General features: G+C 46.6%; 1 protein-coding gene across 1 annotated transcript; it reads right to left on the reverse strand.

The window, feature by feature from the left end:
• Positions 1-18753: 18753 nt before the first annotated feature.
• On the reverse strand, positions 18754-20931 carry LOC123168441 (ACT domain-containing protein ACR8). Its single transcript, XM_044586327.1, has 4 exons — positions 20579-20931; positions 20302-20484; positions 19563-20210; positions 18754-19472 (listed from the first exon to the last, which is right to left on the reverse strand). Exons 1-4 carry the CDS (start codon positions 20675-20677, stop codon positions 19101-19103), a joined length of 1302 nt encoding a protein of 433 aa, XP_044442262.1. The 5' UTR covers positions 20678-20931; the 3' UTR covers positions 18754-19100.
• Positions 20932-24872: the final 3941 nt, after the last annotated feature.

Consider the following 24872-nt stretch of genomic DNA (forward strand, 5'->3'; position numbering starts at 1 on the left):
GCGCCGCCCCCTCCCCTAGTCCTATTAGGAATCCCATGGGGGGGGCCACCCCTTGTGGGTTGTCCCCTCTCTCTCCCGTGGCCCATGAGGCCCATGACTTCCCCCGGGGGGTTCCGGTAACCGCTCGGTACTCCGGTAAAATATCCGAACCACTCGAAACCATTCTGATGTCCGAATACCACCTTCCAATATATCAATCTTTACCTCTTGGCTATTTCGAGACTCCTCGTCATGTCCGTGATCTCATCCGGGACTCCGAACAATCTTCGGCCACCAAAACACATAACTCATAATACAAATCGTCATCGAACGTTAAGCGTGCGGACCCTACGGGTTCGAGAACTCTGTAGACATGACCGAGACATATCTCCGATCAATAACCAACAGCGGAACCTGGATGCTCATATTGGTTCCTACATATTCTACAAAGATCTTTATTGGTCAAACCACAATAACAACATACGTTATTCCCTTTGTCATCGGTATGTTACATGCCTGAGATTCGATCGTCGGTATCCTCATACCTAGTTCAATCTCGTTAACAGCAAGTCTATTTACTCGTTCCATAATGCATCATCCTATAACTAACTCATTAGTCACATTGCTTGCAAGGCTTATAATGATGTGCATTAACGAGAGGGCCCAGAGATACCTCTCCGATACTCGGAGTGACAAATCCTAATCTCGATCTATGCCAACCCAACAAACACCTTCGGAGACACCTATAGAGCATATTTATAATCACCCAATTATGCTGTGATGTTTGATAGCACACAAGGTGTTCCTCTGGTATTCGGGAGTTGCATAATCTCATAGTCAGAGGAATATGTTTAAGTCATGAAGAAAGCAATGGTAATAAAACTTAACCATCATTATGCTAAGCTAACGGATGGGTCTTGTCCATCACATCATTCTCTAATGATGTGACCCCGTTCATCAAATGACAACACATGTCTATGGTCAGGAAACTTAACCATCTTTGATTAACGAGCTAGTCAAGTAGAGGCATACTAGGTACACTCTGTTTTGTCTATGTATAAACACATGTACTAAGTTTCCGGTTAATACAATTCTAGCATGAATAATAAACATTTATCATGATATAAGGAAATATAAATAACAACTTTATTATTGCCTCTAGGGAATATTTCCTTCAGTCTCCCACTTGCACTAGAGTCAATAATCTAGATTACATAGTAATGATTCCAACACCCATGGAGTCTTGGTGTTGATCATGTTTTGCTCGTGGAAGAGGGTTAGTCAACGGGCCTGCAACATTGAGATCCGTATGTATTTTGCAAATCTCTATGTCTCCCTCCTTGACTTGATCACGGATGGAATTGAAGCGTCTCTTGATGTGTTTGGTTCTCTTGTGAAATCTGGATTCCTTCGCCAAGGCAATTGCTCCAGTATTGTCACAAAAGATTTTCATTGGACCCAATGCACTAGGTATTACACCTAGATCGGATATGAACTCCTTCATCCAGACTCCTTCATTTGCTGCTTCCGAAGCAGCTATGTACTCCGCTTCACACGTAGATCCTGCCACGACGCTCTGCTTGGAACTGCACCAACTGACAGCTCCACCAATCAATATAAATACGTATCCGGTTTGTGACTTAGAGTCATCCGGATCAGTGTCAAAGCTTGCATCGACGTAACCATTTACGACAAGCTCTTTGTCACCTCCATAAACGAGAAACATATCCTTAGTCCTTTTCACGTATTTCAGGATGTTCTTGACCGCTGTCCAGTGATCCACTCCTAGATTACTTTGGTACCTCCCTGCTAAACTTATAGCAAGGCACACATCAGGTCTGGTACACAACATTGCATACATGATAGAACCTATGGCTGCAGTGGTCCGGCATTGAGTCTAACTCAACTTCACACCTTGTAACACAGGCAAGAACCCTTTCTTTGACTGATCCATTTTGAACTTCTTCAAAACTTTATCAAGGTATGTGCTTTGTGAAAGTCCAATTAAGCGTCTTGATCTATCTCTATAGATCTTGATGCCCAATATATAAGCAGCTTCACCGAGGTCTTTCATTGAAAAATTCTTATTTAAGTATCCTTTTATGCTATCCAGAAATTCTGTATTATTTCCAATCAACAATATGTCATCCACATATAATATTAGAAATGCTACAGATCTCCCACTCACTTTCTTGTAAATGCAGGCTTCTCCAAAAGTCTGTATAAAACCATATGCTTTGATCACACTATTAAAGCGTATATTCCAACTCCGAGAGGCTTGCACCAGTCCATAAATGGATCGCTGGAGCTTGCACACTTTGTTAGCACCCTTAGGATCGACAAAACCTTCTGGTTGCGTCATATACAACTCTTCTTTAAGATATCCATTAAGGATTGCGGTTTTGACATCCATTAGTCAAATTTCATAATCATAAAATGCGGCAATTGCTAACATGATTCGGACAGACTTAATGTTGTAGGGTGGAACCCTAGCTGAAGATCTTTCACGAATTGGAGGGGAAATCCCCAAGAACACGAAGAACACAAGAGAGGGGAAACACTCAAATTGACTAGATCCAGTTACACATATGCTAGATCCAATCACACAAAGAGAGATACAAGGGTCCAAATCCAACACAAGAAGATACAAGAGGTAACTAGTTCATCCCAATCCTATGAGGAAAGAGGTCTTGATGATCCTATGATGGGGATCCTTCCCAAGATGGGGGCTTGAATCCACTAGGGATCTTCTCCATAGGAGGTCATGATCTCCAAGAGGAGGAAGATGAGCAAACTCTCTCTTTGTCTATCAAATACTTTGCTATCCCCTCTAATGAGCTAGGTGAGGAGTATATATAAGCTAGGGACGAATTGGGGGTAAAACAAGGGTACATAGGTAAATTATCCTGAAATAGGCGTAGCCACGGTGGAGGGTCCGGGCACCAGGGGGTCGCTTGGAGACGGAGGGCCGGGCACCCAGGGGTGAAGTCCGGGCACCCGGGGCGCGCCTGGGAGGGAGGCCGGGCACCCGTGCGTCCAGGGGGCCGCGCCCTTGGCGGCTGGCGGGGCCGAGCACCGGTGGTGGCGGTGCTGGCACCCGGGGGTCCGGGCACCCGGGGGTGGATGGTGCGGGCACCCGAGGTGTCCAGAGAGCTCCGATGCTTCACATCTTGGGGCCTCCTTCTCCCTTCTTGGATGGTGTAGATGTTCTCTTGCGCTTGAACTCCTCCTCGTCGTTGATGAAGCTCCGGTAATACCTATACATGCACACAAGAGGGATGTCAAGTAGTATACCATCCTCGAGGGGTCAAGTGAACACGTGTAAAGGAGATGATTAACCTTTATGTATGTGAAGTAGATGTCGCACATGTCACTTGCCGAACGGACTCTTGACATGGTGATGTCCGTAGGATGCTCCGCATCATCCCCTCCCCCTTGGGAAAGATCCGTCCACGGATCAAAAACCAAATCACCATGGGAAAGAGATGGCGTCGCCGTGTAGAAGTGAACATGCACCATGTACTCATTGTCTTCAAGCTCGAAATGGGAACTCTCCAATGTCGCACTGTCTAGTGATTCCTTCAAAAGGAGCAAGGACAACAAACACTTGGAACAACAAATGTGGTTAGCGTTAGTGCAAAACCAAGCATTCAAGAGGTGATTCACCAAATAGGTGTCGTCATCAAGCATAGCATATGGTGTGACAAGGGACTGTGACATGTCATGTAAGCACATAAATTGAGCCAAATCAAAGACTTCATGGAAACAAGCATGTAAATGTGAAGTAGCGATGCAAATATGTGTGTCAAGAGAATAAGCATCTACCTCAAACTCATAGCAAGCATGCATAAGGCGCTCAACAAATGGTCTATGGTATGCATATGAAGCATTCACAACACCAAAATAAATGAAGTGTCTAAAGTGCAAGACAATCCAAGCGTAACGTGCATGTGGTGTAGTGAATATAGAGTCGCACTCAACACAACAGAAAGAGCAATTGTTCATCATGTGCGAGGCAATCAAGTCATGCAAGCTAGTGGTGCAAAGATGCAACATACTTAGGTAATCATGGCAATCATGTCATGTGTGCAAATAGTAGGCCTAGGTAATGCACATGGCATATCGCAAGCACGAACTCTAAGCAAGATCAAAGTATCATCATAGGCATTGGGCACAAAACAAACATGGCAATAACAAGCAATATCTCCACCAAGCTTGCAAATACACATACAAGTACTAGAATCAATCATCATGTGTAATGCAAGGCATGGGTCACAAATGCATGGTAAAGTCATAGGAATAGGCATGTCATGCAAAGTGAACATGGCAAGATGGGCATAAAATATGTAATGGACAATAACCGATAACCATGTGAGGGCCATGTAGAAGAAATGCGTGAAGTCATTGTGTGGAGGGAGTGGTGGGAATGAGAATCTACGGTATCCCAAGTCATCATTGCTCTCTAGAGCTCGTTTTGTCAACTCATGGGATTGTGAGGTTGACAAGTATGCATGGGTACCTACACAACAAATACACAAACGGAAGAAATTGTGTGTGTGGTAAATGTACACATTATCCATCATGATGTGTATGTGCACATGTGGGTTAGCACAAGATAAGCATCGCTCAAAGAAATTTGATGCATGGTACAAGAACATGTCATCCATCATGAAAGAATATTTGTTATGTATAACACGATGGGGACACAAATTGAGAATGCAATTATAGCAAGTGTGTGGCACAACAAGAGCATTTTTAATCATGGGATGCATATGGTGCACACAATCATGGGAATCATGCAATGGATGGGATGGATCAAAATCTCCTAATATGGATGAGGAAACTATGGGGGTCTCCTCATGAGAAATAGCGGAAACATCATATGGAGAAAATGGATAACATCCGAAACAATGCATATTCAAAGCTAGGTGGTCATGGCATGGCATATGAGATAAATGATGCAAAGGAAGCATATCAATATCATCACAAAAAAACAAATGCCAATAACCATGGGCTTGTCATCTATGCCATATGTGCAAATTGGGTTTATTTTAAAGGCATGTGCATAGTCACTATGATGAGATTGGAATGATGCAATATGGGAGATCTCACTCATGGCATATGACAATTTTAATGGATTGTCAAACATAATGTGACCAATAGAATTTTCACATGATATCCTATGGAGCATAGCATCACAACTAGGTAATTCGACATGCTCAACATCATATTCATAACTGGATGGCATATCGAAACAAGTAGAGGATGTAGTATGTGATGAATCCATAAGGTGATCAACATCATGCAAGCAATCAATGTCAAGAATGTCCACTAGTGGGACTAGAGCATCACCATCACCTATGTTACCTTTTTCATTCCACTCATGTGGTGTAGGTGAGGTGGGAAAGACCAAATGGTGGTCACCATCTTCATCTTGATGGAACCATGTGGGGGTGCATCATATTCCACCATGGCCATCGTCTTGTCCATAGGAAGGAAAAAGTCGTCGCGGATTGGCGCATCATCATATATGGGACCTAGCACCAAATGAGAAGACACAATAAAGGTAGAGGGTAAGTCGTCAGAAATCGGAATGGCCTCACATGCCGTATCAACTACCTCACTCTCTCTATGTGGTGGTGGCTCACTCACTCCCTCAAGGTAGGTGCACTCAATGTCACATATGGTGGAGTCACTCAAATCACTCAAGTGGTGGTGGTGGTGGCTCTCCTCACATGGGAAATGGGGCAACTCGTCATATATGGGGCAAGTGGTGAAGTCACTCTCACTCTCAGTATGGTGGCAAAAGTCACTCAAGTCATCATACGTTGCCGTGGTGGAAGGGAAAATCCCATGCGCAACCATCTCGTCGTCGTCGCCGTGGATGAAGGCCGAAGATGGCACATCATTGCTCTCCTCCATGACCGAAGGGAAAATCCCATGCTCAATCATCTCGTCACCGTCGTCGTGGATGAAGGCCGATGCAGGCATACTCGTCGGAGGTAGGCGAAGAAGCCGTACGTCCAAAGAAGAAGATGCCTTGATAACACTTGGCGAAGATGCCGAAGTGGTGGTAGTAGTCGTAGCTCCGTCTTGTTGGTGCTCGTATCGCGGTCTTCTCTTGTGCGCATGAAGGTTTTCTTGACGGTGCCACGTGGTACATGCATCTTGTGGCCGCTCCGAAGGTGTGCGACTTGAGCGTCTCCGCTGTGAAGATGACGAAGGGGAAGAAGACTTGTATTTGGCCACCAAGTCTCGTACTTGATCCATTTATTCGTCCAACTTAGTGTCGTTGTAGTCCCTTTTCCTTGCTTCGTTTTGGCGAATGTCGATGGTGAGTCGCTCAATGCCTTGCATTGCTCGTTGTAGTCCGAAGATGGACGTTTTGGTGATGTAGTTGTTCACGTTGTCGTTGTCGTGGATGACCGGAGATGAAATGCCTTGCCTATCCATCACAAGACTCGAGCAAATGTGAGTGGAATAAAGGAAAGAACTAGACCAAATGTACCTTTCTAATGTTGAAGATGGATCAATGATCACTCAATAATGTATCAAGGAAATAGCAAAATTGGTACCGGATCTTGTCAATTCTCACACCTACACAAGTAAGGCTTATGGTGGAGCTCGATGAGGATAGTGGCACAAAAATTTGATGCAAAGTGTTAGCAAGAGTCAAAAATGTTGGAAAAGATTCACAAATTCGCAAGTGAAACAAGTAGACCAATAGCAATATGTGGCACACGGAAACACACACACGGATAGATAAATGGGGTCGTGCAACCAAGGAATGAGCACAAAATGTGGAATCCACGAAAAACGCTCGTGTTGCACAACTCAAGAGAGACGCTAGCACAATTGCTCAATAGGCGAATACGACACTTGTGCACAACCTATAAGATGCAAAATGAGCTTTCTATCCCAAGTATGCTATGTGTATGATGTTCCGGTGTTCCGCATACGATGATCCAAGATGATCAATATGGTAGTATGGTATGCAATGTGGCAATGTTATGGCTCTTGCTTACAAGCTCTTTGCTTTCTTTTTCTTTTGCTTAAAAGCTTATTCTATTTTTTTGTATGGCCACTTATGCGAAATGCACAAACCAAGATAGCAATTGTGTATATGCGGGAACAATCTTGTGACACAAGGGATGATATGATGATACCAAGATGATAGCAATATGATATGGTATGTATGTAATGGAAGGTACGGATCACTAATGTGCACAAGTAATGTTGCCGGCAATACTCAAATGGCTAGTCTCGATAGGCAAGTGACGCAAAATGGGCTAAGGGGTTAACAATGTAATGGCAAGAATGTACAATGATGGGATACCACGATACCAAGATGATATAGAGGTTACCGTTCTTGCTTACGGTTAGGGTGTCAAAATGGTGAGTGGTCGATGTCGAGTCCTTGTCGAAAGTGAGCGGCGGTGTTGTCGATGTCGAACCGTTCCTAGTTAGTCGAAACACCCTAGGAAACGGAAAAACCACAAACTCAAAATCTCAAAGGAAAATGTCAAATGGTGGTAGCGAAATGCGTTGGTGGTTCCGGAGTTAGCAATGCGGAAATGATGGTGGTGGTTGATGACGAAGCAACCATTCCTAAGTAGCCGAAACACCTTAGGAGACTCAAGTCACCACTCAAGCAACCACAAATGCTATATGAAACTAAAATGGGTTAGGTTGCGGAAAGCTATGTCGGTTTTGCGTATGATATGGTGGATGGTCTAGGCAAAGATGCCAAAATGCCAAAATTTTGATGGAGTCAAATGGTGTTGGAACCTATCTAGATGGATGGGGGATGTCAATAGCTACTCAACGAGCTAAAGAACGTCAAAATCGGACTTCGGGGGCGAAAGTTATGGCCGAGATGGTGAATGGTGTTAGGCTGATTCGGGGGGGGTGCGGGCACCCGGGGTGGTCAGCGAGGTTGCGCGGAAAAAGTGGCCAGGGGGTCCGGGTGCCCGGGGGTGAGGGGTGCGGGCACCCGGGGTGGTCAGCGGGGATGGGCGGGGGGTCCGGGTGCCCGGGGGTCACGGATTTGGGCGGAAATTCATGGGAAAATGGAAGAAATTGGTGGATTTCGTGGAGGGAAAGGTGGAGATGGAATGGGGGAGGGCTATATCCACTTGAAACCAAGCAAATCCATTGATAAAATCCAACAAAGCCTCATCAAACCAACAAATCACAAAAAAAAATTGGGGCTATTTTTGGTGGGGAATTTTTGAAATTGGGGAAGAACACAACAAAATTAGACTAGAGAACAAGAAGGGGGGCTCCAATTTCATGAGAAACCATGGCTCATGATACCAAGATATTGTAGGGTGGAACCCTAGGTGAAGATCTTTCATGAATTGGAGGGGAAATCCCCAATAACACGGAGAACACGAAGAACACAAGAGAGGGGAAACACTCAAATTGACTAGATCCAATTACACATATGCTAGATCCAATCACACAAAGAGAGATACAAGGGTCCAAATCCAACACAAGAAGATACAAGAGGTAACTAGTTCATCCCAATCCTGTGAGGAGAGAGGTCTTGATGATCCTATGATGGGGATCCTTTCCAAGATGGGGGCTTGAATCCACTAGGGATCATCTCCATAGGAGGTCATGATCTCCAAGAGGAGGAAGATGAGCAAAGCTCTCTCTTTGTCTATCAAATACTTTGTTATCCCCTCTAATGAGCTAGGTGAGGAGTATATATAAGCTAGGGATGAATTAGGGGTAAAATAAGGGTACATAGGTAAATTATCCCGAAATACGTGTAGCCGCGGTGGAGGGTCCGGGCACCCGGGGGTCGCCTGGAGACTGAGGGCCGGGCACCCGAGGGTGAAGTCCGGGCACCCGGGGCATGCCTGGGGAGGGGGGCCGGGCACCCGGGGCGTGCCTGGGGAGGGGGGCCGGGCACCCGGGCGTCGAGGCGGCTGCGCCCTTAGCGGCTGGCGAGGCCGGGCACCCGGGGGTCCAGGCACCCGGGGGTGGATGGTGCGGGCACCCGAGGTGTCCAGAGAGCTCCGATGCTTCGCGTCTTGGGGCCTCCTTCTCCCTTCTTGGATGGTGTAGATGTTCTCTTGTGCTTGAACTCCTTCTCGTCGTTGATGAAGCTCCGGTAATACCTATACATGCACACAAGAGGGATGTCAAGTAGTATACCATCCTCGAAGGGGTCAAGTGAACACGTGTAAAGGAGATGATTAACCTTTATGTATGTGAAGTACATGGAGCACGTGTCACTTGCCGAACGGACTCTTGACATGGTGATGTCCGTAGGATGCTCCGCATCACTTAAGCATCGCTACGGGTGAGATGGTCTCATCGTTGTCAACTCCTTGAACTTGTCGAAAACCTTTTGCAACAAGTAGAGCTTTGTAGACAGTGACATTACCGTCAGCGTCAGTCTTCTTCAAGATCCATTTATTCTCTATGGCTTGCTGATCATCGGGCAAGTCAACCAAAGTCCACACTTTGTTCTCATACATGGATCCTATTTCAGATTTCATGGCCTCAAGCCATTTCGCGGAATCTGGGCTCATCATCGCTTCCTCATAGTTCGTAGGTTCGCCATGGTCTAGTAACATGACTTTCAGAACAGGATTTCCGTACCACTCTGGTGCGGACCATACTCTGGTTGACCTACGAGGTTCGGTAGTAACTTGATCTGAAGTTTCATGATCATCATCATTAACTTACGCATTGATTGGTGTAGGCATCACTGGAACTGATTTCTGTGATGAACTACTTTCTAATTCAGGAGAAGGTACAATTAGCTCATCAAGTTCTACTTTCCTCCCACTCACTTCTTTCGAGAGAAACTCCTTCTCTAGAAAGGATCCATTCTTAGCAACGAATATCTTGCCTTCGGATCTGTGATAGAAGGTGTACCCAACAGTTTCCTTTGGGTATCCTATGAAGACGCATTTCTCCGATTTGGGTTCGAGCTTATCAGGTTGAAGCTTTTTCACATAAGCATCGCAACCCCAAACTTTAAGAAACGACAGCTTAGGTTTCTTGCTAAACCACAATTCATATGGTGTCGTCTCAACGGATTTAGATGGTGCCCTATTTAATGTGAATGCAGTCGTCTCTAAAGTATAACCCCAAAACGATAGTGGTAAATCGGTAAGAGACATCATAGATCGTACCATATCTAATAAAGTACGGTTACGATGTTCGGACACACCATGACGCTATGGTGTTCCAGGTGGCGTGAGTTGCGAAACTATTCCACATTGTTTCAAATAAAGACCAAACTCATAACTCAAATATTCACCTCCACCATCAGTTCGTAGAAACTTTATTTTCTTGTTACGATGATTTTCCACTTCACTCTAAAATTCTTTGAACTTTTCAAATGTTTCAGACTTAGGTTTCATTAAGTAGATATACCCATATCTGCTCAAATCATCTGTGAAGGTCAGAAAATAACGATACCCGCCGCGAGCCTCAACACTCATCGGACCGCATACATCAGCATGTATTATTTCCAATAAGTCAGTTGCTCGCTCCATTGTTCCGGATCGCATACATCAGCACGGAGTCTTAGTCATCTTGCCCATGAGGCATGGATCGCAAGTATCAAGTGATTCATAATCAAGTTATTCCAAAAGCCCATCAGCATGGAGTTTCTTCATGCGATTTACACCAATATGACCTAAACGGCAGAGACACAAATAAGTTGCACTATCATTATTAACTTTGCATTTTTTGGCTTCAATATTATGAATATGTGTATCACTACGATCGAGATTCAACAAAAATAGACCACTCATCAAAGGTGCATGACCATAAAATATATTACTCATATAAATAGAAAAACCCTTATTCTCTGATTTAAATGAATAACCCTCTCGCATTAAACAAGATCCAGATATAATGTTCATGCTCAACGCTGGCGCCAAATAACAATTATTCAGGTCTAAAACTAATCCCAAAGGTAGATGTAGAGGTAGCGTGCCGACGGCGATCACATCGACCTTGGAACCATTTCCGACTCGCATCGTCACCTCGTCCTTAGCTAATCTTAGTTTAATCTGTAGCCCCTGTTTCGAGTTGCAAATATGAGCAATAGAACCAGTATGAAATACCCAGGCACTACTACGAGCATTAGTAAGGTACACATCAATAACATGTATATCAAATATACCTTTCACTTTGCCATCCTTCTTATCCGCCAAATACTTGGGGCAGTTCCGCTTCCAGTGACCAGTCCCTTTGCAGTAGAAGCACTCAGTTTCAGGCTTAGGTCCAGACTTGGGCTTCTTCCCGGGAGTAGCAACTTGCTTGCTATTCTTCTTGAAGTTCCCCTTCTTCTCTTTGCCCTTTTTCCTGAAACTAGTGGTCTTGTTAACCATCAACACTTGATGCTCCTTCTTGATTTCTACCTCCGCAGCCTTAAGCATTGCGAAGAGCTCGGGAATTGTCTTTTCCATCCCTTGCATATTATAGCTCATCACGAAGCCTTCATGGCTTGGTGGTAGTGATTGAAGAACTCTGTCAATGACACTATCATCAGGAGGATTAACTCCCAGCTGAGTCAAGTGGTTATGGTACCCAGACATTCTGAGTATGTGTTCACTGACAGAACTGTTCTCCTCCATCTTGCAACTATAGAACTTGTTGGAGACTTCATATCTCTCAACTCAGGCATTTGTTTGAAATATTAACTTCAACTCCTGGAACATCTCATATGCTCCATGACGTTCAAAACGTCTTTGAAGTCTCGATTCTAAGCCGTAAAGCATGGCACACTGAACTATCGAGTAGTCATCAGCTTTAGTCTGCCAGACGTTCATAACGTCCGGAGTTTCTCCTGCAGCGGGTCTTGCACCTAGCAGTGCTTCCAGGACGTAATTCTTCTGTGCAGCAATGAGGATAATCCTCAAGTTACGGACCCAGTCCGTGTAGTTGCTACCATCATCTTTCAACTTAGCTTTCTCTAGGAACGCATTAATATTCAAGGGAACGGTAGCACGGGCCATTGATCTACAACAACATAGATATGCAAAAACTATCAGGACTAAGTTCATGATTAAAAAAAGTTCAATTAATCATATTACTTAAGAACTCCCACTTAGATAGGCATCCCTCTAGTCATCTAAATGATCACGTGATCCATATAAACTAAACCATGTCCGATCATCACGTGAGATGGAGTAGTTTTCAATGGTGAACATCTCTATGTTGATCATATCTACTATATGATTCACGTTCGACCTTTCGGTCTCAGTGTTCTGAGGCCGTATCTGCATATGCTAGGCTCGTCAAGTTTAACCCGAGTATTTTGCACGTGGTGTCTCGGCACGACGAACTGTAGCAACGGTGCATACTCAGGGAGAACACTTATACCTTGAAATTTAGTGAGGGATCATCTTATAATGCTACCGCCGTACTAAGCAAAATAAGATGCATAAAAGATAAACATCACATGCAATCAAAATATGTGACATGATATGGCCATCATCATCTTGTGCCTTTGGTCTCCATCTCCAAAGCACCGTCATGATCTCCATTGTCACCGGCTTGACACCTTGATCTCCATCATAGCGTCGTTGTCGTCACGCCAACTATTGCTTCTACGACTATCGCTACCGCATAGTGATAAAGTAAAGCAATTACATGGCGATTGCATTTCATACAATAAAGCGACAACCATAAGGCTCCTGCCAGTTGCCGATAACTTTTACAAAACATGATCATCTCATACGACAAATTATATCACATCATGTCTTGACCATATCACATCACAACATGCCCTGCAAAAACAAGTTAGACGTCCTCTACTTTGTTGTTGCAAGTTTTACGTGGCTGCTACGGGCTTCTAGAAAGAACCATTCTTACCTACGCATCAAAACCACAACGATTTTTCGTCAAGTGTGTTGTTTTAACCTTCAACAAGGACCGGTCGTAGTCAAACTTGATTCAACTAAAGTTGGAGCAACAAACAGTCACCAGCCACATATGTGCAAAGCACGTCGGTAGAACCAGTCTCATGAACGTGGTCATGTAATGTTGGTCCGGGCCGCTTCATCCAACAATACCGCCGAATCAAAGTAAGACGTTGGTGGTAAGCAGTATGACTATTATCGCCCATAACTCTTTGTGTTCTGCTCGTGCATATCATCTACGCATAGACCTGGCTCGGATGCAACTGTTGGGGAACGTAGCATGCAATTTCAAAAAAATTCCTACGATCACACAAGATCTATCTAGGAGATGCATAGCAACGAGAGGGAGAGTGTGTCTACGTACCTTCGTAGACCGAAAGCGGAAGCATTAGGTTAACACGGTTGATGTAGTCGAACGTCTTCACGATCCAACCGATCTAGTACCGAACGTACGGCACCTCCGAGTTCAGCACACGTTCAGCTCGATGACGTCCCTTGAACTCTTGATCCAGCAGAGGGTCGAAGGAGAGTTCCGTCAGCACGACGGCGTGGTGACGATGATGGTCATGTGATCCACGCAGGGCTTCGCCTAAGCACTACGACGCTATGACTGGAGAAGTAAACTGTCGTGGGGGGCACCGCACACGGCTAAGAGAATAACTGTTGTGCTTTGGGGTGCCCCCTTGCCCCCGTATATAAAGGAGGGGAGGAGGAGGCGGTCGCCAAGAGGGGCGCGCCATGGGGGGGAGTCCTACTAGGACTCCACTCCTAGTAGGATTCGCCCCCCCCCTTTTCCTTTCTTCATCGGAGGGAAAAAGGAAGGAGTGGGAGAGGGAGAGGGAAAGGGGGGCGCCGCCCCCTCCCCTAGTCCTATTCGGACTCCCATGGCGGGGGGCGCGGCCACCCCTTGTGGGCTGTCTCCTCTCTCTCCCGTGGCCCATGAGGCCCATGACTTCCCCCGGGGGGTTCCGGTAACCCCTCGGTACTCCGGTAAAATACCCGAACCACTCGAAACCATTCTGATGTCCAAATACCATCTTCTAATATATCAATCTTTACCTCTCGACTATTTCGAGACTCATCGTCATGTACGTGATCTCATCCGGAACTCCGAACAATCTTCGGTCACCAAAACACATAACTCATAATACAAATCGTCATCGAACATTAGCGTGCGGACCCTACGGGTTCGAGAACTATGTAGACATGATCAAGACATATCTTTGATCAATAACCAACAGCGGAACCTGGATGCTCATATTGGTTCCTACATATTCTATGAAGATCTTTATCGGTCAAACCGCAATAACAACATACGTTATTCCGTTTGTCATCGGTATGTTACTTGCCCGAGATTCGATCGTCGGTATCCTCATACCTAGTTCAATCTCGTTACCGGCAAGTCTCTTTACTCGTTCCGTAATGCATCATCCTGTAACTAACTAATTAGTCACATTGCTTGCGAGGCTTATAATGATGTGCATTACAGAGAGGGCCCAGAGATACCTCTCCGATACTCGTAGTGACAAATCCTAATCTCGATCTATGCCAACCCAACAAACACCTTCGGAGACACCTGTAGAGCATCTTTATAATCACCCAGTTACGTTGTGGCGTTTGATAGCACACAAGGTGTTCCTCCGGTATTCGGGAGTTGCATAATCTCATAGTCAGAGGAATATGTATAAGTCATGAAGAAAGCGATAGCAATAAAACTTAACGATCATTATGCTAAGCTAACGGATGGGTCTTGTCCATCACATCATTCTCTAATGATGTGATCCCGTTCATCAAATGACAACACATGTCTATGGTCAGGAAACTTAACCATCTTTGATTAACGAGCTAGTCAAGTAGAGGAATACTAGGGACACTCTGTTTTGTCTATGTATTCACACATGTACTAAGTTTTTGGTTAATATAATTCTAGCATGAATAATAAATATTTATCATGATATAAGGAAATATAAATAACAACTTTCTTATTGCCTCTAGGGCATATTTCCTTCACTTGGATATGCTCTAAGGAGAATCTAAATTCAGTTAGTTGCACACGCTCTTCGTAAGCAAGTTTCAACCAAAAAATAACGAAATCGTTAGGCTTCTTGTAAAATATTTGCTCCCATATACTACATTATGTGTTGTGGCCAGCCAATGGCTCTTATATATTTTTTCACCAAATACCCTCCCTCATGAGTCCACATTGGTATTTTAGGGGCCCAGCACGAGCTAAGTTTGATGCGCTCAAGAGCGATAATAAAATACGAAATATATTCCGGAGGTATATATTGCATGCCATGATTAATTATTAAGGCATGAGCATTGGAAATGTAAATTGTATTAGCAAATAAGGTCTTAATACGTAGTGTAGATCTGATTATAGGATGCAAATAACAATTCAAGGTACGTATACTTCAACTTAGAAACTATTGGAAAAATATAGCATGGTGAGGTACGTGGGAGCACATGTCCTCCTGCCCTAACCGGTTGTGATCGTTGGCATCACCCTACTCATCGCCTTCGTCACCATGGTGATTGGTTGTCTAGCATTATATGTATATACTTCTACAAGCACTGCCCTCAGATGTCTATTACTATGGCGGGCCTGACAAAAGTCTCCTACACATACGGCTTCATCAGGGCTTGTCGCATGTGAAGATTGTTCCATAGAATCCTATTCATAATACTGTGTGGTTCATAGTCCAGCATAATCATCGTAGGTGCTTACCTGAATGTGATTACGCAGTATTCTATTCCTGGAATGTTATGGAACATTTTGAAGTGTGCTTTCAACTTGATTGATATTCTTGATAATATTCTTGGCTTGTTTAATGTATGGCTTAAAAAATTGCAAAAACTGAAAGACACTTGATTTTGGTTGGTGCGTCAGCAGTTTTATTTGGAGATTGAGGAATAGTACTTTTCTAGAATGACAAGATTAATGATCCCTGTGTACATGTTAATATGATTGCCAGATAGTTGGATGATTGGGCTATTTTTACAGAAAATAGGTAAATCAAGAGACGCTTAGATGGGGAGCTAAAATGTTTGAGTTGAATGCAAATAAGGTCTTTGGAGTGGTGCATGGCCAGCGGGTTGGAGTGAGCAGGATCACGACGACATGAAGATGGCCCCTGTTGTGTCTTCAAATTTTCTACTAGTGCCCCCTAGAGGTTTTGGGGTGATTAGTGACAAAATAGTTAAGGGATTAATGTGTTTGTGAGTATAGACAAGTGAAAGTCCCTGAGGATTTGGATTAACACGAGATTTATGATCCTTAATAATTGTGAGGCCAGTGAATATCTTCAAAATGACTGCCCGTGGAACAATTAGCTCACGACGAGGAATATGAAGTGTGGTGAAGACTTTTGTTTTCTAGTTTCATTTTCTTCTATTTGAATCATAGGGCAGACCGTTCTATTAAGGAGGTCTAAGTGAAATCTGAGATTTAGGTCTTCGATGTATGCTCAATACAAACCTATTTCTTTGAGTGAAAGACTTGGAAATCTCTTTGTGCGATTTATTTTTTCCTCTGAGTCCAAGATGATGATCTTCGGGACTCCGAAGAAGAAACAGTCGCAGTTGAGTCGATTTGATTTGTTCCGCAAATAAGTCGTTGGATGTGTATGAATTCGACCCTTACACCATGTGTCATGTGTATAGTGGGTGACTAGCGCCCTGTTGGTCATTTCACACCTTGGGATTGCTCCCGACTATAAATGGCAACCCCATTTCAACCTCAGGTGGCTGGTTGCTCTGCGAGAGAATTGACAAGAGTTTGTTTGAGACACCAATCCTCCAGAAGAAGGAAACCTAAGAGAGGAAAAAAACAGAACCTAAAAACTGCTAAGTGATTGAACATCACTGAAGAACTAGTCAAAACTTAACTTAACCTACTACTCTTGCGTCCACTAGACAGTTAGGTGTCGATTCTGAGGGTCCAAGAGTTATTGTGGACACCTGAAGAACAAGTTGGTAAAAGTCTTGAAGATCTACCTCGAAGTTGTACCACGGGTGATTGGGCGAAGTCTATGTCACTTTGGCTCAGAGCATGGTTAATAATATAGCCAGCTTCTGGCTATAACAAGTTGCCATGCCATCGATAGCCAATGTAATAGCTGACACGTATAAGAGTTGGGTTTCAGAAAGTTAACATATGGCCCACCTTTCACTCTCACAAAGCTTCTTGGAACTTGTGCTATAGCCGGTTGTAAGTCTACAGCCCGCTTCTCTTCTCTCTTCTCTTCTCTCTCTTCCAACTCAGCAACAATATAATACTTAAATCCTTGCAGCCTACTCACGTCACCTTATTATACTTGCTCTCAAAGAGAATTGGATGAAGACTTTGTTTTCTGAGTTTAATCTCAGCCGCTCCAACCAGACGTGAAGTTGTGTCAGCAACTCAAACTGTCGAACAAATCTTCGTCAAGTTTACGGGTTCTGCTTCTTCAATCTCAATTTACTTATGTAATTTGCATGTGTTTGAAGAACTGCTTCCCTTCTTTCTCTCTGATTGTTTCGAAGACGATTCTGAGTACTTTGGCATTCCGATGCGCATGCCATGTTTAGTTTCGTGTGTATTGCTGCTTAGATTACCTCTGTTCAATTAGATGTTTCTTCTATTTTGTTTTGTTATTGTTCTGTGTACTCTATTTTTCTTCGAAGAACCTGCTTTTTCAAAAATTAGCGTACCTCACATTAACCCCCACCCCCCTACAGCTACCTAGGCTGAATGATGTTTGATAGATGCCTCATTTTAGTTAGCTGCATGTTCGTAGCCTGGCATTTTAGCTTCTTTTTTTAAGCCCATCTTGCGGATGCCCAAAACCTTGAGCTGGTCCTGGTTTAGATCACGTACTTCTATCGCTTTGGTTTCGTTTGGTTAGTAGTTGTATAGGACATTGTAGTTTCAGATAAATGAAATCAGAGAGGAAGCTCTCTTTATCGAAAAGAAAAATGAAACTCTTCTGGTAGGTGAAATGCTAAACAGGAATCAGATGGTGTTTGTTTAGTTTATATCCAAACTAACCACAAACTTGTCATTTCAACGTGGCATCATCAACATCTTCCCCATCTTGGTTAGTTGACACTTGGTTGGAGTTGTTAACTGGTGGTGGTTTGGACAAAGATGCCACGCTGATTTAAATCATGAAGTGGAACTAGACTAACCTGAATGATTGCATGAGACATGCATGCCGGTCTCTGGGAACGGCCAAAGAGTAGCTTTTTGCAGTGTCAACATTTGACTAATGGAATCTATCTATGCAACAACGCAGCTCCAATGCTAAACTCAGTTGGTACTGTAATCAGGAGCAACCAAATTCATTTACTTGCCCATGCTCTTCGGAAGGAGGTTTCAGGAAAACTGTTAGGCATTTTGTAATATTAATCTGCTGATAAATTCTTACTGCTTGGTTCTTGTATTTACCGCATTGCATGCTTTGTCTTTTTTTTTTGTGTGTGTGAACGCATTGTATGCTTTGTCAAGCCCCATAATACACTCCTCATTTATCACTCCATACTTTGATACTCTGCAATTTTGTGCATGTGTAGCTCTGCATCACTGCAATTGCAACATCCTACAAACGGAGTGCCATGAAAGGAAAAGGGGACAATGCAGGATACAGCTGCAATTACTGTCCCCGGACCCAAACCAAGCACCTTGTTTCTCCTGCAAGCAACACAAAATGATTAAACCAGCACAGCAACTCCACCACAATTGAAGAAAAGTGGCACTAGACACATTTGGTCTGAATCCTAGGTTAGGGAGGGACCGTGAGATGCAGGATTGCAGGTGCAGCACATCATCAACAAAGCAGAAAAGCAGTTAGTACTAATCACACAGGGGCAGACAGACACAGCAGAAGGCAGACAGACATACAGGTTGAAGAGATGCAAAGCCAACCGTCCCCAAAGAATTTCTTAGCTAAAGATGGAGGCAACAACAGCGAGGTACAGAGAACAAATCATCATGAATGGCACCCACTACACACCGGCACTAGTACTACTGCTAAATAGCAACATCTAATCGTAATCGAATTCCGACACTTATGTACATGTCTGCAACTGGTCTACTGCTTAGGTTCCATCATCCTGCTTCTTCCTGATTTTGCTTTCCTGGATCTTCCTCGGCCACTGTACAAGAGATGATTGTGGAATGAACGTTGAACCAAGCAGGATGCCCAGACGAGCGGAGCCTGGCTTGATCGTTGTATGGTTTCTGCCTCATGAGCAAGATTTGATCAGGCCCAGGTTGTAGAGATTCCTCTTCACAAGGTTGCCGAGGTAGAACAGCCCAATGCCGGCGCCGTTGCGGTCGTCCCGGTCGTCCTGCCCGCGGGCCTTCTGGTAGAGCTGCGGCCGGTGCTCCTCGACGACAAGGCAGTCCACGCCAACCTTCTCCCTCACGGCTTCAATGGCGTTCTGCTGGACGGCCTGGCCGGCGGTGGTGCCGGTGACATAGAACACGTTGGTGGCCATGTCGCCCTTGGTTGACACCTCGGCCTGCGCCACGAGCAGTCCGTTTTCCCGGAACGTCCTGGTGACGTCCGACAGCAGCCCCGGACGGTCTGGCGTGCACAGCTCCAGCCTCACTCCCTGGAAATTCAGAAATCAAGACACATTAGCATCCATGAATGAGAAAGATTTAGGAAGTTTAGTACAGTACAAAATTGGCGTGGAAAGTACCTCAAATGATCTCCGTTCTATGGCGTCTTGCAGGCATTGGCTCACTCGCTGCATCTCGGCCTCGGAGCGGATGGGGCTCCCGTCGGCGTGACGGATGTAGAACTCCTGCCGCGCTTGGCCGGCGTTGGTGTCGATGGTGCCGTGGAAGACGAGGTAGTCCATGTCGGTGAGCGTGCACACCACGTCGTACAGCAGCTTTGGGCGGTCCGGGCACTGGACTGTGACCACCGAGTAGCCGCGCTCGGCCCAGCTCTCCACAGACACCCAGGGAGTTGGGAACGCGCGCTCCTTGTCGCGGCTGGCGTACATGAGCTGGTGGAGGCGCCGGTCGGCGTGCGCGATGGAGCCAGCGGGGACCGCAGCCACGGCGCCGCCGCTGGCCTCCGAGTCTCCGCGAAGGAGCGGGGCGAGGCGGGCCTCGATGCGCTCCACACTGGCGGCGACAACATCCTCGTCCCGCAGGTAAACGAGGCAGGCGAGGCGGCCACGGTGCGACCACGCCCTGGCATCGACGACGCTGCAACTCATGTCGGCCAGCACGGCGAACACCTCGGAGATGAGCCCCGTGCGGTCGGCGCCCGTGAGCTCAAGCACCGTTAGCCCCTCGAGCGCCGCCGGCTTCGACGGCCCGTTCCAGGTCCCGATAGACTGCAGCCAAATCAAGAAATCGAATAAGAAATGCTGCCCCTTTCCCGCTCCGGCGAGGCCAAGAAGGCGAGAAACTTTCCCCTTCCCCTACCTGCTGGATGTAGGTGATGACGCTGTCGTCGGTGAGCTTGCGGCCGAGGCGGTCGGTGACATGGAAGACATCCATGAACCAGCGGCCGTCGGAGGAGATGTAGGCCTTGTTGATAGACAGGTCGAGGTCCGCAAGCACCTGGACCGCCTCGAGCAGGACGCCTCTCTTCCTCGCGCTGTCGACCTGCAACAACCACCTCAGAAAAATGAGCACTCCAACCAAGAACCAAGAACCCGCCGGAGAGCGGACGGAGGACCTCGACGGAACGGACACACACCTGGACGAGCGTGGCGGTGGGGCAGACGGCATTGTCGATGACCACCTTGGGGGTGTCCATCCTGATGACCAGCTTCTCGTACTCGTTGAGCCACTCCATCTCTGCTGCAGCCTGCCTCAGGGACTTCCCACGCGGCAGCGCTGCTTCTTCTCCTTCTTCGCCGGGGACTTCCGCTCTCAAAGCAAAGTGCTCCGCGGAACCAAATGCTGGCCCGTGTGCATGTATATAAGCGAGCGAGGGGGGCGAGGTCGGGGACGAAGGGCGCGAGGGGTGGAGTGGAGGAGCTTGGGAGGGATCGCCCGCGGTTTGGAGGCTTCTTCTTCTTCCGCTTGGCTGTTGTCGCTGGTTCGAATTGGAATGCGGGGAACTGGAATTGGGGGCGATGTTTATGTAACGGGACGAGGCGGTGGGCCCGGGGCCACATGGATGGATGCAGGAGCGGCTCATGGGAGCCAGCCGGGTCGCCACGTGGAGGCTTGCTTGCAAATTCAATTCCCTTTGAGTCCCGCTTAACCAAACGGCAGTTTTTACTAATATTTTGGTGTTCTGCTTACGCTCCTATATAGAACTAGTAATAAAAATATGAACAGCCTCGACCACGATTATATTTGCCTGTGGCATTTTAACAGTTTGTTATGCGAATGGAGTAGAAATATCGCATGATGCGTCCCGATCCTGTAACTAAAATTTGACCGTCGGTCACATTCTTGTTCCTGGAGAACTACAGCTAGTGGCGAATTTTTCCTTGTGGTCCGAAGACGTCAAGAGGATGATATACCGAGGCTGCTCAACATAGAGCCATCGTTTCACTTTAATACTCCACAATGCACAAAAGTATCACTTCTTTGACAACTCGAAAGAAATTCTTTTATTTGGAGAAACAGGTTAACGAGCGGCGAAAAAAAACGAAACAGAAGGGTGGAGTTTCTCTGTACGACACAGGGGCTGGTGGGCGGGCCCGGTTCGGCTGCCGCGCGCTTTTGTGTCGTCGTTACGGACGCTGTCATCTCGCTGTTGCCACTTGTATCACCAAACACGCATCGTCCCGCCCAAACTTAAATGACCCGACTGCCCCTGTCTCCAACACAAAAGAGGGCAGCAGGAGCGAGGGGCTCGTTTGTCATTTCGTGCGCTCAGCCGCAGCCGGCGGAAACTGGGGGTCTCGCGTTGCTGTCCCGTCCTTGCCGCCCAAAGCCGCACGGCACGAAACATGGATCCGTATCCTTTGGTGCCTCCGATCGCTTTTTTCCTTACTTTACCACTGCCCATTTGGCCATTTCTACTACTGGTAACTAATCGGACGTGAAAATTCATCAGACGTTGTATGTTTTGCCTGCACCCAGTGGCGTGCTCCTACTTAGGGTAATGCCCACTACGTTGGTAGTGTCTTGTTTTCCTTGGAGCAAAGGTTTTGTTTCGTCGATCTTGTTGCCAGGCAAGGGACGGTGACACGGACAAAGCGGGGCGGGCGTGGGTCCGTCCAATTTTGGAGCTCTGGACTGACCGGCTCCACATAAAATACATACATTCTCGGCCTACCACGCAGACAAAAACAATACTAGTATATGAGTGTTTGGAATCGGATATGTCGTGCATATTCTCGACGACCCTGCTGGCCTAAGCAGCCATGTCACAGCCTCACGGCACCAATCTTGAGCTGATCCTGAGCGCAGATCGGACGATGCAGATCGACATGCGCGCACGTACAGGCCACCCTGTGGCACGAATGCGCGTATGTACGTACGGTGCAAGTGGGAGTACTACGTAGGAGTGGTTAATGGATCCAAGGCGTCGCGCATACATGCGCCGTGATGGCCATTAATGGCACGCGCGCGAGAGAGAGATGGAAAGATCACCGAGCGTGAGTTGAGATGAATGTCCACCGGGTATCATCATGTGATCGCGGAGGAAAACGGCGACCCGCATTAATGGCGATTAATTCGACCGTTCCCGCGCAACCAGCCTCGTGGGGCAGTAGTATTTGCAGTCGCAAGTACAGGTCCATGGGCCACCACGACGGGGCCATCACGCCGCCACGGCATTGCCATGCATCACCATCATACAGCCGTACCAAACCACATGGAAACATGGAGTAATTAAGCCTACGAGAGACGCATGAACGGTGATGGTCAGGTGGTGCTGCCCGTTACGATTAACTAACCACGCGCGCACGAACCAAGCATGAACCCGGCCGCTGGCGAGCCGCAGGGGCGATTGGTTACCGGAAAACAAATCAGTGCTGCACGAGCTAAGCCCTAGCTGGAGGGAGATACGGTTTGATTTGTCGCCAGTTCGTACGTACAGCGGCCGACAGGACTCGCACGGCTGGCGGCGCGAATCCGGGGCCGACCTCTCGTCCAGTTCCACTTCCACGCACGTACGACGACGACGACGACGACGTGCGCCGCACGCACGCACGCACGCCACCGCGCGTCGCGCCGGGCAGACTACTCACTGCTCATTGGCAAGGCGTCGCCAGTCACTATGGCAAGGCGTCGCCCACGACGTGCGGGGTGGTGCACCGGCTCCGGCTCCGGCCTCTGCCCCCACCAAACTGATGCCCTCGCCTCGGAGTGGCAAGTCAACCCTGGGCTTTAGGCCAACTCCATCGCGCGACCCTAAACGGACGTCCGTTTTGTCCGGATTCTGTCCGTTTGGGTAGAGTAATGCGGTCGTGTCCGGGCGTGTCCTGGGATGCGTTGGCCGTGCGGCCAGCGCGTGGCCGTATCCGTTTGCCCCATCCTGTTCGTCAGGACAAAAATGCCCATATTTTCATCAAAATTAGTTTGCACGTTCAAATATTTGTCTGAAAATTAAAATAGTTTTACGACCCAATTGAAATTGTCTTTAATAAAATAGTTTTACAACCAAATTGAAATTGTCTTGACTAAACATAAAATGAACCAATACATCTATTGGTTGCAAATGTGATCCCACACGTGCTCAACCAAGTCATTTTGAAGATTCAAATGAGTGTGCCAATCACGCATCTTACGGTGGAATTGAACAAACTGTTCAAATGTGGCCGGGTCTTGGTGCAGAGACTCAATATTTTCACCTTAATAATCAAATCCTTAGTCGAAGATACTCTCATCACGCTCGTCCTCGACGATCATGTTGTGCATGATCACACAAGCAGTCATCATCTCCCAAAGCTTCCTTTCATCCCATGACAGTGCAGGGTTTCGAACGATACCCCACCGGGATTGAAGCACACCAAAAGCATGTTCCACATCCTTTCTAACACTCTCTTGCATTTGGGCAAATCTCTTTCTCTTCTCACCTTGGGGTTTCGAGATTGTCTTCACAAAAGTTGACCACTAAGGATATATACCATCAGCTAGATAGTATCCCTTGTTGTACTGGTGGCCGTTGATCTCAAAGTTGACAGGTGGGGAGTGGCCTTCTGCAAGCCTTGCGAAGACTGGAGAACGCTGCAGCACGTTGATATCATTGTGAGAACCTGTCATGCCGAAGAAAGAATGCCATATCCAAATATCCTGCGAAGCCACCGCTTCTAATATGACAGTGCACGCGTTGACATGCCCCTTGTACTGGCTTTGCCAAGCAAATGAACAGTTCTTCCACTCCCAGTGCATATAATCTATGCTCCCAAACATGCCTGGAAAGCCTCTAGCTGCGTTGGTCGCCAACAATCTCTCTGTATCAGCGGCAGTTGGCTGCCTCAAGTACTCTGGGCCAAACACCTCGATCACAGCCTGGCAGAACTTGTACATTGACATCAGACATGTTGTCTCACTCATACGCACATACTCATCCACCAGATCGCATGGAATTCCATATGCAAGCATGCGGATGGCCGCGGTGCATTTCTGGTAAGAGGAGAATCCAAGCTTGCCAAGGGCATCCGTCTTGCACTCGAAGTATGGGTCATGAGCAACCACTCCCTCTCGGATACGATTGAACACATGCCTTGCCATTCGAAAACGGCGATGAAATTTATCCGGCTTGAAAAGCGGGGTGTTCGCAAAGTAATCGGCATAGAGCAGGGCGTGGCCTCTCTCCCTGTTGCGGTTCAGGTTGGGAGCACGACCAGGGACTGACCCCCTGTACCGAGGAAACAGTCGTTGAATGTGGTCGTGAACGACCAGTGCAGCCATCACAAGATCTTCATCATTCGACGACGAATCGTCCGATGAACAAAGGAAGTGATGGAAGAAAAACTCGTCTCCACTGTCCATACCTTTGTGGGCAAAATGTCGAACACCTTGCGGTCGTGGTGGCGAAGAGGCCGCGATGATCACCTCAACGCAGCAGGGGTGGTCGCCGGCCG

Source organism: Triticum aestivum, chromosome 7D (assembly GCF_018294505.1).
Source record: "Triticum aestivum cultivar Chinese Spring chromosome 7D, IWGSC CS RefSeq v2.1, whole genome shotgun sequence".
NCBI lineage: Eukaryota > Viridiplantae > Streptophyta > Magnoliopsida > Poales > Poaceae > Triticum > Triticum aestivum.

Bases quoted from the DNA above. Each gene is read 5' to 3' on its own strand.
- LOC123168441 (XM_044586327.1), bottom strand. From the start codon at position 20,677: ATGGAGTGGCTCAACGAGTACGAGAAGCTGGTCATCAGGATGGACACC. The intron at 20,485-20,578 runs GTGTGTGTCCGT...TGGTTGTTGCAG, and splicing joins CCACCGCCACGCTCGTCCAG to GTCGACAGCGCGAGGAAGAG. The intron at 20,211-20,301 runs GTAGGGGAAGGG...ATTTGGCTGCAG, and splicing joins TCATCACCTACATCCAGCAG to TCTATCGGGACCTGGAACGG.